The sequence below is a fragment of the Agelaius tricolor genome, unplaced genomic scaffold (genome assembly GCF_023055355.1).
Source record: "Agelaius tricolor isolate 1412-34295 unplaced genomic scaffold, bAgeTri1.0.p SCAF_17, whole genome shotgun sequence".
Classification (NCBI taxonomy): domain Eukaryota; kingdom Metazoa; phylum Chordata; class Aves; order Passeriformes; family Icteridae; genus Agelaius; species Agelaius tricolor.
In genome coordinates this window covers 5324563-5341328 of record NW_027269277.1, presented here as the reverse complement: position 1 = coordinate 5341328, position 16766 = coordinate 5324563, and the positions used below count along the sequence as shown (strand labels likewise).

General features: G+C 49.6%; 1 protein-coding gene across 1 annotated transcript; it reads right to left on the bottom strand.

Annotated features, from left to right (window-relative positions):
• Nucleotides 1-7102: 7102 nt before the first annotated feature.
• CYSLTR1 (cysteinyl leukotriene receptor 1) lies at nucleotides 7103-11226 on the bottom strand. Its single transcript, XM_071442214.1, has 2 exons — nucleotides 11129-11226; nucleotides 7103-10246 (listed from the first exon to the last, which is right to left on the bottom strand). The coding sequence occupies exon 2, from the start codon at nucleotides 10197-10199 to the stop codon at nucleotides 9159-9161; it is 1041 nt and encodes a 346-aa protein (XP_071298315.1). The 5' UTR covers nucleotides 10200-10246; nucleotides 11129-11226; the 3' UTR covers nucleotides 7103-9158.
• Nucleotides 11227-16766: the final 5540 nt, after the last annotated feature.

The window sequence follows — 16766 nt, the reverse complement described above, 5'->3', positions numbered from 1 at the left end:
GTCAGGTGTAATGTGATGCTCATCCCTTTGTTTGGGCTCTTTCCTTCCTGCTGGGCACTTGGAGCAGGTTTCCTGCCTTTGCACAGGTTCGCTTGTTTTTCTGGCTGCTGCCCTTGTTTTAACTCCCCCCACCTCACTTTTAGGGCATGCAAACCCTTTTCCCCTCACATTGGCACCAAAATTTCCCTGTGCACAGAAGGTTTGATGTCCACCCCTGGGCTGAGAGTGCTGGAAGCTGCAGCACCTTTGGGAAAAGCTGCCTGTGCTCCCTGATCTCCCTGCTCCCTGTCCACATGGGACTTCAATTGTTTCCCTCCAGTTCTCCATTGTCTCTCTTCAGAGCTCTATTTCTCTCCTATCTGGCATTTTCCTCCCTGTCCCCAAACAACCTCTTTTACTTGCTTTCTCCTACAATAAGCCCATTCCTCGTGATTGTTTCCATTCCCTTTTTTGTTTTATTTTTTATTTTTCACTTGATGGAGGCCTGGGGGCCCTTGCTCTGTGCTGGGGTCTCCTCTTACAGCCACAACTCCCTTTCCCATCAGATCAGTGTCCTCAGCACTGCAGAAAGGACTCTCCCCACCCCAATGAGCATTTTCTAGCTGATAGATTTTATATCAGTGCAGAATTATGAATCAGGTCTGGGATGCAAATAAGAAGCAGGCACATGGCATGAGGCACTTGGGAGCACTTCAGGCTAAAGAGAAAAAAATAAAACAAACCCACCCAGCAAAAGGCAGAGATGCAGCTGTGAAGAATTCGAATATTGGCTCCTCCAGGGAACCTCCACGTTGTATCCATTACTGAAATCGACTTATTTGTTTGGGGCTAATGATCTCCAGTTTGAGATTGGCATGGATCTGGCTTCCCACCCTCAGAGGGAAGGTCCAAGCACTGATATTCCATGGGAGGTGGTGGCACAAGGAGCATTTCTCAGCTGGCAGAGCAGATCTCTGGGAGAGAATCTGCAAGTGGAATTATCGAGGACACTTTAGGAGAGAAAGTAGAAAAAATCCCCAAACTGGCCCCTTCCCACCTTCCCCATCTTCTCTTGCAATGAAAAATCCTCCTCACTGCTTTCCCTGCTGCTGTGCCTGGTGCTGGAGGCTGCTGGGAGTGGGGGATTTCAGGGAGCCCTTCCAAGGCTCCACTCCAGGAGTGCTGGCTTTGCCATTTCCCTGCTCTGGAAAAGGGGCTGGAGGCTCCAGAGGCTGCAAATGGGGCCTGGAGCAGCTGCCAGCTGAGCTCATCCATGGGATTGAGGTGGGGATGGATGTGGGGATTGTCTGTGACACTCCAGCAGTGGATTTTGCAGTCACTGTGAGAAAAGCAGAAGGAATGAAGAGGGGTGAAAGTGGAGTATGGAGCTGTGACATTTCCTGGGATGTGCCTTGAGGCTGTCTCTGCAGGGCAGTGCTCCTGGTCACCACCCCAGTGCTCATCCTGAGCTGGTGGGGAGCTCAGGGTGAACTTCCCTGCTGGAGAAGGAGGTGGAGAATGGCCTGGTGCTCCAGCATCAACCTCTGCCCCTCTGCCCCACTGACACACCAGGAATAAATCTCTTCCCATTTGCCTGGGCAGTCAGGGGTCCCCACTTGTTGGGGGTGAGATAAGGGGTGAGATAAGCATGACAGGATGAGGATAGATTTGTGTTAGAGCTGTGAGAGGGGGGTGAGCAGCTCCTGTGTGCCAGGAAGGGATTTGGGACCCCTGGTCCCACAGTTCCTCTGCCTTGGAGAGGGATGGGGTGGCTGAACCCCAGCAGTGGCACTGCCCCATTCCCACCTCCTGAGACCAAGTGTTTGAAGCACCTCCTTCAATAAAAAGCTTGGAATGGCTCTCTTTGGTCTTAATCATGCTCAACATTTCTACTGGAGCTGAGGGAAAGCCTCCAGACATGGAATATTTAATATTTGTACCTGTGAGTGGCCCCCTGTGACCGGTCACCCTGCAGAGCCACCAAATCCTTCCCCCAGTAACATGTGGGGGCTCGGTGTCTGTTCCAGCAGTTTCTCCAGAAATAAGCCCACGTTTTGAGAGAACTGCAGGACCCTTGTTTCATAAAGAAATGAAGCAATCTCCTTTTCACTTCCCCTCTTTGCTGTTACTTCATCCTTTCTCCCCCAGCGGTGCCAGCAGCGTCCCCGGGCAGCGCGTGTGGGACATGAGCAGGGCTGGCCTTTTGTCACAGTGGCACTCAGGGAGCTCTGTTAACCCCTGCCCTTATCAAAGCTTACTGGGCTTTAAAATCCTCCTTCTGATGGATAAAATGCTGTCAGTGCCTCCTCAGGGGGCCCTGACCCCTTTAGCTTTAAGAGAGGGGACAGAAAACGCCTCACCAGCATCAGGGTCTTGCTCAGTGTTGCCTTTTCACCACTGCCCCTGGTCTTCCTATTTATGTATTTCTATATAAAATCCATCAAAAACCATCAATAAAAGGCTTTAAATATAAATCCCTCCATCCAAAAGGAGTCTAAACTGTGTTTGTGTGAGCTGGGATGGCAAAGGTGATTAAGGGAAAAGCCCCTGAACTTTAACATAAAATAGAAAGAAACAAAAATATTCCCTAATTTACTACAGCCCAAAATCTCCTCCCTCTCCCTACAATTCCTGCAGTTTGTAGTGACATAATCCTTGTAGTTTGGATAAAGAGCTGGTATTTTATAAAAATTTCAATCTTCCAGGGAAAGAAGGGGCTGAAGAATTTACATATTTTTTTCTTGTAACTGAATTAAATTTGGGATTGAAACTTCAGCTTTAACTTTTCATTATCGCTCTCCTTGGTTCACAGGGGGGCAGTATTTTCCTGGCTGTGTTGTTTTTCTAGGTCTTACAGACAATAAACCATATTTCTACTTTTCCCACCTTCCTTCTCAAAGTCATTTTAGCCACAAATTGTGCCCTCCCTGAGTATGAAGGGTAAGAGCTGCCTCCTCCACCAGCAGCCCTTGGTGGAGCACAGTTGTTTCAGAGGAACATCCAGTAGAAATAAACAGGGAAAAATCAAAATATACAGCTCTGCTGAGGGGTCAGTGCTGGGGGAGGAGGCCACGAGCTCGGGCACCTCTCTGGAAGCTGTGGAGGCTGTGCCTGAGTTTACACAAACTCAGGGTAATATTGGATATTTGCTGGGGTTGTTTCACCAGCAGGATTCCCACCATGAGAGAGAGTTACCATAATTAGACATTTAATTTGAGTTGAATCATTGGTGCCACTCTCTGTGGCTCTGGAGGCTCCTGCTCAGCCCTGCCCAGTGGCTCCAGTCTCCTCTGCCACGTGCAGATGCACCAGAGACATTTGCTGACCCTCAGAACAACCTCAGATTCTATTGATTAGTTTAGTTTTAATTACAGTGGCAGCAAACTCGACCATCAGCTGGTGTTAGTGGCACAATTTGGATCTGACCAGATAGGTCCTAGAAGGATGTGAACAGATGGATCTCAGGAGGATCTGAACAGATGGAGGGATCCCAGGAGGATCCAGCCCAGGAGCTGAGGATGTGCAGGACTGTCCCCCAGGGCTTTGACATCCGTTCCTCAGCACCTCTGTTCCATTAGTTCACATCCTTGAGGGCTCTTTTTCCTCCCACAGGATATGATTAACCCTGACTGGGCTCATCACACTGCAAACCCAGAGGAAAATCCACCTGAGCTCAGCCTCTGCCCCCCTGGAGTCCTGCCCTCCCCAAGGGCTCTCAGCCCTGCTCCAGTCTCTTCTCTGGAGCTGGGGACCACAAGCCCTTCCCCAGAGGTGAGGATGCTGCTCCAGGTTGGTGGGGAAGCTGCTGCCCTGCCTGTCCCACCTGGGAAATGAGGAGGAGCCCGGAGCAGCTCTGGAGTCCTGTGGACCTCTGGCACAGTGGTTCAGGGGGATGGAGGACGTGGGGAGGGTGGGAGGAGATGCTGCTGACAGGAGGCAGTGGCTCAAGGCCAGTGTGGGGGAACTTCTCATTCCATTTTCCTTGAAAATTCGTGGTGAAAGGGCAGTGCAGCATTTTCCAGCCCTCACTCACGTAAGCAGCTTCCTGCCATGAGTAACGTGGGGAGGACAGGGCAGAGAGAAGGGGCTGTCTCAGGGTTACTCAGAAAGGAAATAAAACCTCTCTGATCCTGGGGCATCCTGGGACAGATGCAATTCTAACAGTCCAGCCACAGGCTGCCTTTTGCAATAACTGCTCCCAAAGCCAGAGTCAGCCCTTTGCAGCCTTCTGGGCTGGTCAGAAAAAACACCTGCAGGAACCTCCTGTCCTGCTTGTTCCTGCAGCAGGGACATGGTGACACTCCTGTCACTCCTGTCCTGCTTGTCCCTGCAGCAGGGACATGGTGACACTCCTGTCCTGTGTGTCTCCTTGTCCTTGAACCCTCCAGGTGTTACTGGGGGGCTCAGGGACTGTGGGGAGCCTCTCAGAGTCATACCTTGAACTGGAAGGGACCCACAAAAATCACCAGTTCTGCTCCTGGCCCTGCACAGACACCCCAAAAACCTCACCCTGTGCATCCCTGGGTGTGCTGTCCAAACCCTCCTGGAGCTCTGGCAGCCTTGGGGCCATGCCCTGGGAGCCTGGGCAGTCCCAACACTCTCTGGGGGAAGAACCTTTTCCTAAAATCCAGCCTGACCCTCCCCTGACGCAGCTCCAGCCATTCCCTGGCTCCTGTCCCTGCCACAAGGAGCAGAGATTGGAGCTGCCCCTCAGGAGGAGCTGCAGCTCCTGAGGGGTCTCCCCTGTGTCCTCCCTTCTCCAGGCTGAAGAACCCAAGTGACCTCACCTTGCTGAAATGAAACTCAAGTGGATCACCAGGGAGTCGTGCTCCTCACAAATAAAGGGATTTTAAGAAGCCAAACCCAAACCAAATTCTGTTTGCAGAGACCTGCAGCAGTGGTCCTGCACTTGGAATTTTTATTAATGATCAGAAATGTGGGGTTTTGCTGCCTCATTCCTTCTGTTCCTCCCAAATTGGTGAAGATCCACCAGGAATGTATTTATTGACCTAGCAAGGGCCCTTGCTTTGCTCCCAGGGCAGCTGCTTTCCTCTGAAGCGTAAGAAACCACACTGACAAGAACAAAACGGGCACATTTCCCCCTCCAGTGAAGCCTGCAAATATTCCACAGAGTTGTTTGTATGTTCAGCCCCTTGCAAGGGCTGGAATTAAAAGTTTGGGAGAAGCAGGGTTGAGTTCCCAACCTTGCTGATCCCAAGAGGGATTTGTAACCCCAAGCATCAGGCTGGGCTTTTCATCCCTCAGGTTTGCTTTCAGGAATGTTTCTAAGACATTTTATTGCTTTCAGGAATGCTTCTAAGAGATTTTGGTGCTGATGGTATTTCAAAATTTGATGGGCTTTCCTTCATTTTTGCTCCTGAGTTTTTTTCCCCTGGTAATCAGGTGAATTGCCCTGTGTAGGAGAAGGATAAAGAGCCTGGTGTTCTCCTTCCTGCCATGTGGGAGAAGTCCCTCTCCTAATGTCAGACGATAGTGGAAATTGGGCAGAAATGCTAATTTAAGCTTCAGCTTGAGAATTAACTCCTGCATAAGGGAGCCAGAGCTTCTCAGTGCACAGATCCCTGGGGAATCCAGGCAGTGGGAATGGATTGAACCCCTCCAGCCCCAAAATTCATGCTCAAGGATGGAGAGGAGCAGGAGGCACCATGCTCAGAGCAGGAGTGAGAGGAAATCTCTCTTTATTGCCAGTGCTTGGACTTTATTGCTCATTAAACTGAAGGGCTGCTGGCTTCTCACATGCTGCAGGAGTTTTATGGGAAAGCAGTTTATGGAATTAGGGTGAGCATGTCCCATGTACAGTGTCTGATCTTCCCCGCGTGGCAGCTCCTTTTCCCTTGGTGGGAGACAAGCAGGACCATTCCATTCCCGCATGGAAAACCAGTTTCTTGCAGAGCTTTTCACCCACAGCTGTACTGGTTTGGTCAGAAATGACCCTCCCAGACACACCCAGGCCAAACTGGCACGAGGAGGTGATGCCCAAGGGCTGTACTCACCACCAGCTCCCAGTGGAAGCTCTGCAGGTCCATACTGGCACAGTCATCCTATGGAAAATCAGTGTTTTTAGGCAAAGTTGAGGGTGTAGTTGGAGCCCAGGGCATGAGGAGGGTACTGGGTCTTTCTGTGGCTGGGTTCTTCCCCGCTGGAGCATCCATCCTGAAAAATAGGGAAAATCAAAAGGAAAGCAGAGAGGGAAACCCCAAAGATTGTGATGAAATAAAATACAGGCAGGGAGGGGAGGGGAGAAACGAAGGGGTCAGCGCCAGAGGAAACAGGACAATGACAGGAGAGGAACTGGGGCTGGACTAAATGAAAAGAGGAAACCTCGGCAGGCACAGGCTGCGGGAAGGGCTCAGCACTAGGGGACACCATTGGACCAGAAACTGCAGCAGAAAATAGCCCCGTTTCAAGCAAAAACCCAACCCGCTCACTTTCGTTTTCTCTGCATCTCCGTCACCGCAGCAGGGTGACACTCGGTCCCCAGCTCCTGTCACGGTGTACAGCCCCCAAAACACCACAACTCCCAACCTGCCCCATCCCAGTAACAATCCCTGTTTCTCTGCACAGCTTTCTCTGCAGGCTCCTATTCCTGAGCAAAACCTGCCCGGGATTTGCTGCCAGGGTGACACTTTGCTGTGTCCCCAGGGCACAGGCACACGCGGGGACATTGTCACCCCGAGCTGGTGGCAAAGCCAAACACCGCCCTGCAGCCCCTGCTTTGGGGAGCTCCAAGGAGAAAACATTCCCAGCAGACTTTTCCGTGCATTTGTGACGTGTGACCACACAGAACACACAAAAATCCCCCTCACCAATTTCATACCTGCCCCTCCAGCTGTCTTCCAAGCATTTTCTGTCTGTAAATCCCAATTTACCCAATTTCCAGATGCTTTTTGTTGGGCTGCTCCACCACTGCAAGGTCTCTCAAGACCCTCAGAAGTGTTTTGGCTCCAACAGATCCCCCAACAGCAGTTCCAGGGAAGTTGGGCTACGGCAAAGTCCAGTCTGGCTGGAGCGAAATAACTCTCCCAACATCTCAGCAACATCTGTGCTGCTCTAAGTGTTTATTACACCATTATAAATTATTATTATTAAGCAAGTATTACACTCTGGTGCTGTGTGCAAATGAAGTTTTATTGTAGGGAAGAAGAATCTGTAACAGAGACTTTCAAATGAGCCACAGAAAACAGTAATTAAAATTACACTTGTAATGTTTTCACTTGGTATTCAGTAAAGTTTTTTAAAACAGGCATTCCTAGTGCATAAAAAAAGAAAATAAAAAAAGCTGCCATTTCCTTTGCCATTAACATTGTCTCATTTAAACAAAAAAGGCAAAAGGTTAAAAAATACGTCTGGTACAATAAAAATGCTTTGCAATATATACATATATATATACACACACACTTAGCTTTACTGTACAATATTTTAAACTTTGGGAATGGGCATGTTATTTCTGCATATTCCAAATAAAAATCCATGAGGATTTTTTACAGTTTTACAATACCTTTAAAGCCTGGAGACACAAGTGGAATACTCAGTGCTGACCCTTAAAAATGAGTTTTAGCCAATTCATTCACATTTTTTCCCTGAACATTTGCAGTTCTGGCTTTGAACTCTTGGCTCTGCCTTCCTGCTCTAACTCTACTCTACAGCAGCAGCTTTAAGCCTTCATATTTATGCTTTATCCTTCATATTTAACAAAGGAATTTCAGATCTCCTTGGAAATTCACATCCATAATTTTTCCTGCAGGTGAATTTGGTTTTTCAAGTGCCTTTTGCTGAGCAATGGCTGTGGTGCCAAGAGAGAATTCACTCTCCAATTATCTGTACAGATAATTTCTCCAGCAGATGCCTCTCCAAGCCAAACTCCTTTTGCTCACTGTTATTCTTCACTACTAAAACTGTTTTCTTTATTGAAGATAACATCGAGTAATTTCATAAATACCATATCCAAACACACTTTCAGTTGGAGAAGGAGCTGATAAATGAACAGTGAGGTTTAATCCAACAAGAATTTCTATTTCTGTTGGGATGTGTCGCACATTTCTGGCTGGGCTCTTCTCCAGCAGAGCAGGAGCTGCTTTCCTGCAGATCCCCTGGAAAAGTACAGGAATGTTTCCCTCCATCCAAGAGTTTATAGTTTTTCTTTACAGTAGAAAAACAGCCCAATGTTTTTTCAGCATCTCATCTCATCCAGATTCAGATTTTGGATCTCCAGCTCTTCCTAAAAATCTTTCCAAGGGCCTTGTGTTGCCTCTTTGCTGCCAGGTGTGGGTGAGGTGAACACTCTGGAACAGAATCACATATCCTAGAGCGCTTTTTTTAATATTTATTATTAATTTAACACCCTTGGCCAATAGTTGAGAAAGTCATATCTGACTCCAAGCATGCAGAGCTCCACTTTTGCCTAAAACTTCCCCAAAAACTGGAGTGATATTCTAAATCCTGCAGCCATCACTTCAGGACTAGTCCCACTGAAATAAGGCTCCCTCTTATCCTTATTTCTAAGTTATCCTGCACAGTAGGATAGTTCAATTCTACAACTGATCCCATGGATTTTTCTAGAAACTGGGAAAACACTGGCAAATCTGCTGCCCACCAAAGCCTCTTGAGCTGCTCAGTGTGGGTGAGAGAGGGGCCCATCCCAATTTGCAGCCCAGGCACAGCCCTGGGAGCCTAAAACACACATAATGATCATAAAAACCAAAATCCAGAGGCAGCTGGGAGCAGGGCAGGAATTATCCTGGCCTTGCTGTGTAAATAACTTGGCAGCTGTTTGAAGTTCCTGTGAAAACTCTGCCCTCGCTGTTCATCAGGAGTTCCCCACGCGCCACAAGCTTTGTGTACATTTCCCGCTGGCTTGGGGAATTAACGCTCTTGGAAAGTTGTGAAATGAAGCGAACGCCCAAATACAGCCTTGGAGGGGGTTTGGGAGTTCAGCAGCAGCTCCACAGCTTGCTGGTGGTGGCTGCTCTGTCCCACGTGGCTCTGGGGGTCCCAGGGGCTGCCCAGCCCCAGCAGTGGCTCTGCCACCAAGTACCACAAACCAGGGACTGTCCACAGTTATTTAACTGCAACAAAGGCCTGAAAGCCTCCATCCCATCTTCTGGAAGTTCAGAGATCTCCATCCCCCACCAGAGTTCTGAGGGGAAAGTCAAACCTCCTTACAAAGGAGCCACAGCTGCCTTTCCATTCTCCCTCTGGTTTTCTCCAAAAGGTTGCTCCTCCTTGTCCTTCACGGAGATCTTTTTCCTGAAGGCCTGTGACAAGCTGGAGGAGGACGCCTTCCTCAGCGTGGTGAGTCTCTGCCGGAAGTTTCCCCCGGAGAAGAAGTAGAGCAGGGGGTCGAAGCAGCAGTTGGCGGCTGCCAGGGGCAGGGTGACGATGACGGCTTTCTGCAGGAACACGGTGTCGGCGCAGCCGGGGCCCCGCAGGCGCAGCGCGTGCAGGTGCACCGTGCGCAGGACGTGGTACGGCGTGAAGCTCACCAGGAAGGTGGCGGTGACGATGACGATCATCCACACGGCCTTGCGGCGGTTGGCCTCGTTCTTCCGCAGCGAGTTGCGCAGCAGGGTGCGGATGATCATGGTGTAGCAGATGGTGATGATGACGAAGGGGAAGATGAAGCCCAAAAAGAGGGCGATGAAATCCAGGATCACCACCATGTTTGTCTTCTGGGAGTTCTCCGGCGGTTCGAAGCACTTGGTCTTGTTGCCGTGCTGGTAGGTGCCGTTCCGCAAGAAGGGCGCGCTCGTCAGCGTGACGAACACCCAGATGCCCACGCACAGAAACTTGGCCTTCTTCTCCGACACCAGGCTGATGTTGCGGACCGGGAAGACGATGGCGATGCAGCGGAAGAAGCTCATGGCTGTCATGAAGAAGATGCTGCAGTAGAGGTTGACGTAGAGCGCGTAGGACGAGAGGCGGCACAGGAAGTCGCTGAAGAACCAGTGGCCCTTGTGCACGTAGTAGATGACGCGCAGGGGCAGCGTGAGCACGCACAGGAAGTCGGACAGGGCCAGGTTGAGCATGTAGATCTGGAAGGCCGTTTTCTGCCGGTACGTGCGGATCAGCACATACAGCACCACGCCGTTGCCCACGAAGCCCATGATGCTGATCATGGAGTAGAGCGTGGAGTAGACGCTGTTGCGGAAGTCATCGATGGAGGAATTGTGGCATGACAGGTTGGGAGACAGCGCTGTCATGGTGCCCTGACAGCTGAGGCACCAGCTCCCTGGGGATGGTGTCAGGCCTGGGGGGGAAAGTGCAGGTGAGGTAAAGCAGGACAGGAAAATAAATATCTGTGATGAAATAAGAGGAAAAATCTGTCATCTGTCTCAGGAGAGAGCTGAGAAGGGTTGTGGATCTGACCCATGCCCGCTACATCCACCTTTCCTCACCAGGTACCAAAAACTGGTTATGAGTGACAAAATGTGGCAGACTCATGGAATCACATCACAGGACCATGGAATCTTTAAGGCTGGAAAAGACCCTTGAGACCAAGTCCAACCATAAAGCACCACCATGATGATCACCACTAATCTATGTCCTCTAGTGCCACATCCATACGTTTTGGAACATATGATGGCTCCAGCACCTCTCTGAGCAGCCTGTTCCAGGGTTTGAGGAGTCTTTTGGTGAAGGAATTTTTCCTAACATCCAATCTAAACTTCCCCTGGTGCAACTCGAGGCCAAGACATCAGGACATTAAATTACCAAAAAATCTCTTAACCCCTCCCACACTGAGGCAGCTACTCAGCAAAACAGCAGAGAGGGATAATGAAGGTGACAACAGCTCTATGGAATTTAAAATAGGAGGAGTGGTCCTGGACCCTAATAATTGTTCAGCCCTGATTCTCCTATTTTTTTTTTTTTGATTGATTTTCAGTTTCTAATGGTTCAAGTGCAGAACTGCAGCTTGAGACCATGAAAAGCTGCGAGAGCAGAACTGCAGGACAAGAGCCAGCTGAAATAACAGGACACCACAACAACAACAAAAGCAGAAGCTGAGTCAAGATCAGCCATGAGAACCCACAACTGTACCATGAATATGCTCAAAATTGCTGATAAATGTACTTTCACCCATACAAATAACTTGGCAGTATTAGATTCTCTGTCTGCCCCCCAGACTTACCGAAGTCAGAATTCAGAACTGCTCTGGGATGCTCAAGGCTTCCAGGTGTCAGTTAAATTTTAGCTGTTTTGGTGTTTGTACTCTTTTAAGAGTCCTTTGATTATCTGCAATGCAGAAATGAGCAAAAGCTGAGCAGGTGTCAGCGAGGGAACTATCACTGCCCAAGGGTAGAGGGACTGATGTTCATTAGAAATCCTGAACAAAGCCGCCAGTCCACATGTCAAGGATCTTTTATGCTTTTATTACATTATAGCCTTAACTCCAGCAACCAGCCCACAATTTAAACAACTACTCGAGGTATTTGTCCAAAAGACAAACAAGACTTGTTTTCTATCATATTTCTAAACATAATTTGAGTTTTCCACCAAAAGTAAACTGACGTTCGCAATCCAACTGCTAAAGCGTGAGAGAACGTCGCACCCAGAAATGCATCTGTAAAAATCAACAAGAATCCCGCAAAAGAGCATTTCCCAGCTGAGGCTTTACATTTGCATCATGAATTGAAGACAAACATTGCTTCTGCCACTTTTTTATTTGTACAGTCATGGTTCACTGAGCCATTTATTTGTGTGCTGGTGAATTAAGCTCACTGGGTGAAAGGGAACCACAGTGGATGAGAAAGGGTTCTCAAAGGGAACAAAACCCTGAACTACTGCTATTCTCCCAGTCTGATGCAGCACAGATAAATTTATAGCTTGTCATAGAATCACAGACTGGTTTGTGTTGGAAAGGGCATTAAAACTCATTCAATTCCACCCCTGCCATGGGCAGGGACACCTTCCCAGGTCTCTTGGACACTTCCAGCTTCTCTGGGCACCCTGTGCCAGGTTCTCACAGGAAAGAATTCCTTCCCAAAATCCCATCTACCCCTGGCAGCGGAAGCCATTCCCTTGTCCTGTCCCTCCATTCCTTGTCCCCAGTCCCTCTCCAGCTTTCCTGGATCTCCTTTAGGCTCTGGAAGGGGCTCTAAGGTTTTCTTGGATCCTTCTCTTCTCCAGGTGAGCACCCACAGCTCTGCCAGCCTGGCTCCAGAGCAGAGGTGCTCCAGCTCTCGGAGCATCTCTGGCCCCAGTAGATTACACTCAATTTAATTACACACCCCAAAAGCACAAAGCCGCTGCTGCCGCTCTTTCCAAGCACAAACACGAAGCATTCCCATCCCGAGGATCGCTCCGGGCTCTGCATTTCCCGTTTGGGGAGGGACGGGAATGCCCCAAAACACCAAACTGCCCCTCACAAGCCCCAGATCCCCGCTGCGAGGGGACGGAGCGGGGACACAGGACGGGAACGGAGCGATCATTAATTAACGCCGCAGCTCATTAGCGGCGCGGCTGCGCTCCGGGGGGGTCCAGCGGCTCAAAGCGGGACACGGCACAAGCGGGGGGCACCGAGGCAAAGCCCCCAACCCTCACCCGGGACCGGGACCGGGACCCCCACCCCGGTGCAGCCCCGGTGCAGCCCTTACCGGAGCGCTGCGGGGTCCGAGCGGGCGCGGATCTGTCCCGGGCGCGCCCTCGCCGCCCTTAAAGCGGGGCGCGCCCCCGCTCCCGCCCCCGGCCCCGCCCCGGCCCCACCGGGACCCCGAAACCTTCAGCTTTTCCAAGGTTTTCCCACCTTCCGAGGAAATAGCACTCGGGAGCTGCTAGGCGTGCCCACGCCTCCCGGTCTGGTGGGAACTGCCCGGGTTCCCTCCCTGTGTTTGTTCTGTGAGTATTTTACTCCTGCTTGTAACTGGCAGGGAGCTCACCTCTGACATCAGTGTTAACAACCTTGTTTAGAAATGGCTTTTAGGAGACTTTTTGATGTTGGTGTCATCAAAGGGAAAACAGAATTCTCACGAATTCTCACGAATCTCCATTCTTCCAGCATCTCAAAATATTCTATATTTGTATATCTGTTTTTAAACAACTGTGGCTTTGTTGAGAAAAAAAAAAAAACAACAAACCCAAATAAAAAATAAAATATATCCCCCAAACAAAACCAAACAAGCTCCGTGGCTATATCAAATGAAGTATTTTCTCAATTTTGAATATTTTAAGTATGGGCTGTCCCACTCTGAATTTTCATTTTATTATATTGGCTTTCTTTTGAGGATGCATAATGTGCTGTTCCCACCTTTTTCTAAGGAGTTAAGGAATTCTTCTATTCTCCCATCCCCAGGTTTGACTGGAATGTGGATGGTCACAGGGGGCTGGGTAGTGGGACCCAGCAGCTCTTGGCTTCTCCAAGGCAGTGGGGAATCCTTTGGGGGAAGAAACCTTTATCCATTATGGAAACAGCTCTAAGCAGCACTGGAGCACCTGGAAGTGTCCAGGGCTGGGTTGGACAGGGCTTGGAGCAACCTGCTCCAGTAGAAGATGTCCCTGCCCATGGCAGGAGTGGGACTGGGTGGGCTTTAAGGTCCCTTCCCACCCAAAACCATTCTATGATTAAAGCCAGCCCTGCTGAACTCACCACGTGGGTCACTGTCCTCATGGACATCTCCCTGTCCTCATGGGCATCCTCGGTTCCCACCTTGTGCTGATGTCCCCGGGCTCAGCCTGTCCAGCTCTGTTCCAGGTGCTGGCAGCAGTGACCCCACGTTTCTGTCAAGCTGAGAAGCCCCACCAGCACAGCTCTCCCACTGTGCTGCTGTTGTGTGACTTCCTGGGAGAATTCCCAGCCGTTTTTCCTGCCCCAGCTCCATTTTCATGACTGCTTTTGGGGTTTCCAAAGCCATGGTGCTGTGGACATGGCAGTTTCTCTTTGACCTCACTCTCCATGAACAATGAAGGTGTGTGGGGAGGAACTGCACCTTTTCCCTGTGCCCTTCCCAAGAGCTTCCCACCCTTCCTCACCCACCCGTGCTCAGGAAGCCTGTCCAGCTCCCAAGAGCTGCTTGGCAGCATATTGGGAACAGTCAAATGGCAGGATCATGGGATAATTCAGGCTGAAGGGGACCTCAGGAGATCTCCAGTGCAACTTCAGTTGATCCAGGCCAGGATTCTCAGGGCTTGTCCCACCTGAATTTGAAGATTTTCAAGGATGGAGGTCCAAGAGCCTCCAAGACTGGACAATTCCTTGCACTGCCTGCAATCTCCTGTGCTGGGAGCTGCCTCTGGAGTTTGTTTTAATTGTGGTGCACATTCTGCTGTTATTAAGCCATTCTTCTGCTTTTTTTGCTACCATTTCTGGCCATTCCTTCTGCTTTTTGCCACTCAGTTATTCCTTCTCATTTTCTTTTCCTTTTCTTTATAATTTTTTTCTGTTCCTTTTTCTTTTCTGGCTTTCACTCTCAAGAACAGGAAGATTTCTAGTTGCAAAGTCAGACTGAGGTTGGTGTGGGATTGAGGAAGGTGCTGCTGCTCCAGATGTGCTGGGATTGCAGCCAGAGTTTTGGTGGGAAGGGTTTTCATGTTGAATCCAGGAGGAGCTCAGACTGCAGCTCTGACATGATGTGGCAAAGATGACACGTGGAATTTGGGGGGCAGGACAACATTACCTCCCTGATATATCAATATATGAGGAGATCCAGAGGACAGCAAGGGGAGGGGAGGACTCCTTAAAGGAGTCTTGGATGAATTCCCAGAGGAATGAGGGTGAAGAAGAGCCCAACAAAGTGATCTCCTTCAGGTCTGATAGGAGCAATTTGAAGCTGGGGCTGTAACTCCTCTGATTCCCTTTCCAAAGGACAATGGGATAAGGAATAAAGACACAAATGAGGCTTTGGAAATCTGTCTGGGACCATGTGGTTACTAATTGTTGAGGTGTTGTTGTGGGTCCCAGGACGAGGTGAGAGATCAGAATTGACTCCAAGTTCTTAGAAGGTTGATTTATTATATTATGATATTATATTAAAAGAAAATGATATACTAAAAGTATACTAAAGAAAGAGAAAGGAGACATCAGAAGGCTGGAAAGGAATGATAATAAAAACTCGTGACTGACCAGAGTCCCAACGCAGCTGGACTGGGATTGCATTAAGTTCACATGGAACCAATCAAAGATGCACCTGTTGGTAAACAATCTCCAAAGCACATTCCAAGCAATCAGATAGTTCTTGTTTACATTTCCTTTCTGAGGCTTCTCAGGAGAAAAATCCTCGCGAAGGGATTTTTCATAAAATATCACAGTGACAGGACCATCCAAATCTGGGAAAAGCCTGACCATGCTTTGGGGTTGTCACTTAGCACTGATTGATCCTCCATTGCCTTCTCCCCCTAGACACCAAATTCCTGCAACTCCTGCCAGGAAGTTTCCAATGGCACCAGATTCCAAGAACTTGAGCCCTTCCTCAAGTGTCCTGAATGCCACTGATCCAGCACACTGCTTATCTCTTTACTGCAGGATTTCCAGACAACTTCCTAAAAGCCTAAATACTTCCCAGAGAGAATGAAAAAGCCCTCTAGCACTGGCAACTTCTTCCACTCTGGCTGTTTAAGATGGGGAGAGCAGAAAGGTGGGGTTTCGTGAGGAAATAAACATCTTAACAATGTTGCATTCTCTTTCCTCTCCTGTGACTTCCCAAAACAATTCCTTTCTCTTGGAATCTCATGGGAAAAGGATGGTGTCCCAGCTTCAGACTTGCCCCAAGATATTTGGAGTGGGCTGGGCTGTGTGACACTGGCAGGGAACTCCCAGGGGCAGTGTCAGCTGCAGGATTTCTCCAGAAAAGCAGGATTTTGGTGATGCCTGAAATCAGGCATGGAGACTTGGGAATTCTCTGCCTGCCCTGATCAGCTGGACTCAGCCAACCACACCTGGAATGTGCATGGCTTCAGTCATCATCCCAGGAATGTCCCTCCTGGAAGTGAATGAAGCACAGGAGGAAGGCAGAAGGGGAAAAAAATGTGAGGGAAGGAGGATGGAAAGCTCTTGGTAGGGGAGTGCACTGGAACAGAGCCCTGGAACAGAGATGAACTTCCACTGCTCAAGAGTGGGAAAGCAGAGGGAAGGGGAGGTTTGGAGGTGTCCCCCCAGTGTGAGTGGAGATGAAGAGCCTTTCAATGCAATAAATTCTGTGCCCTGAGGGCTGGCAGCCCACAGTCACTCTGAAAGAGGTGGGTTGTGCCCCTGGAAGTGCTGGGTCAGGGCTGTCCCCGAGCGGGGTCAGCCCCGGGCTGGCTGAGTCGCTGTTTGGGTGACACAAAACCACAGGAGGAACAGCGCTGTCAGCAGCTGCTGGGGGATGGCTTCAGCTCTCTCCTCCTCTGCTTCCTCTTGTTTGGAGAAGTCATTTCTGCTGCTTGCCAAGGGTGGGGAACCCCTTTGCTGTATCAGCTCCTTTCCCTCAATGGGAGCTGCATCTCCAGGGGATCACCCCCTATTCTCACCTGAACTTGGGTCTGTTTATTCCCTGGATTCAACACAGGGAATTCATAGAATCACAGAATATGCTGAGCTGTAAGGGACCCAAAAGGATCATCAAGTCCAAGTCAAGGGAATGGCTTATCCAGGGGTCAAACCCTTGGTGTTATCAGCACCCAGCTCAAACAGAGGGAATCTGAGTTGTTGTCACACTTCCAACACTGCCCCCACCTCCCCTTGGTTTTTAGGGATTGATATTAATGAGTGACCCGCACTGGCAGCTGTGAGAAGCTGCTCCATTCCAAGCCATGAGGCCAACAAAGTTCCCATTCCCTGTTTTTTGTGGGAAACC

Excerpts from the sequence above, each read along its gene's own strand:
- CYSLTR1 (XM_071442214.1), bottom strand. The coding sequence starts at position 10,199 with ATGACAGCGCTGTCTCCCAACCTGTCATGCCACAATTCCTCCATCGAT.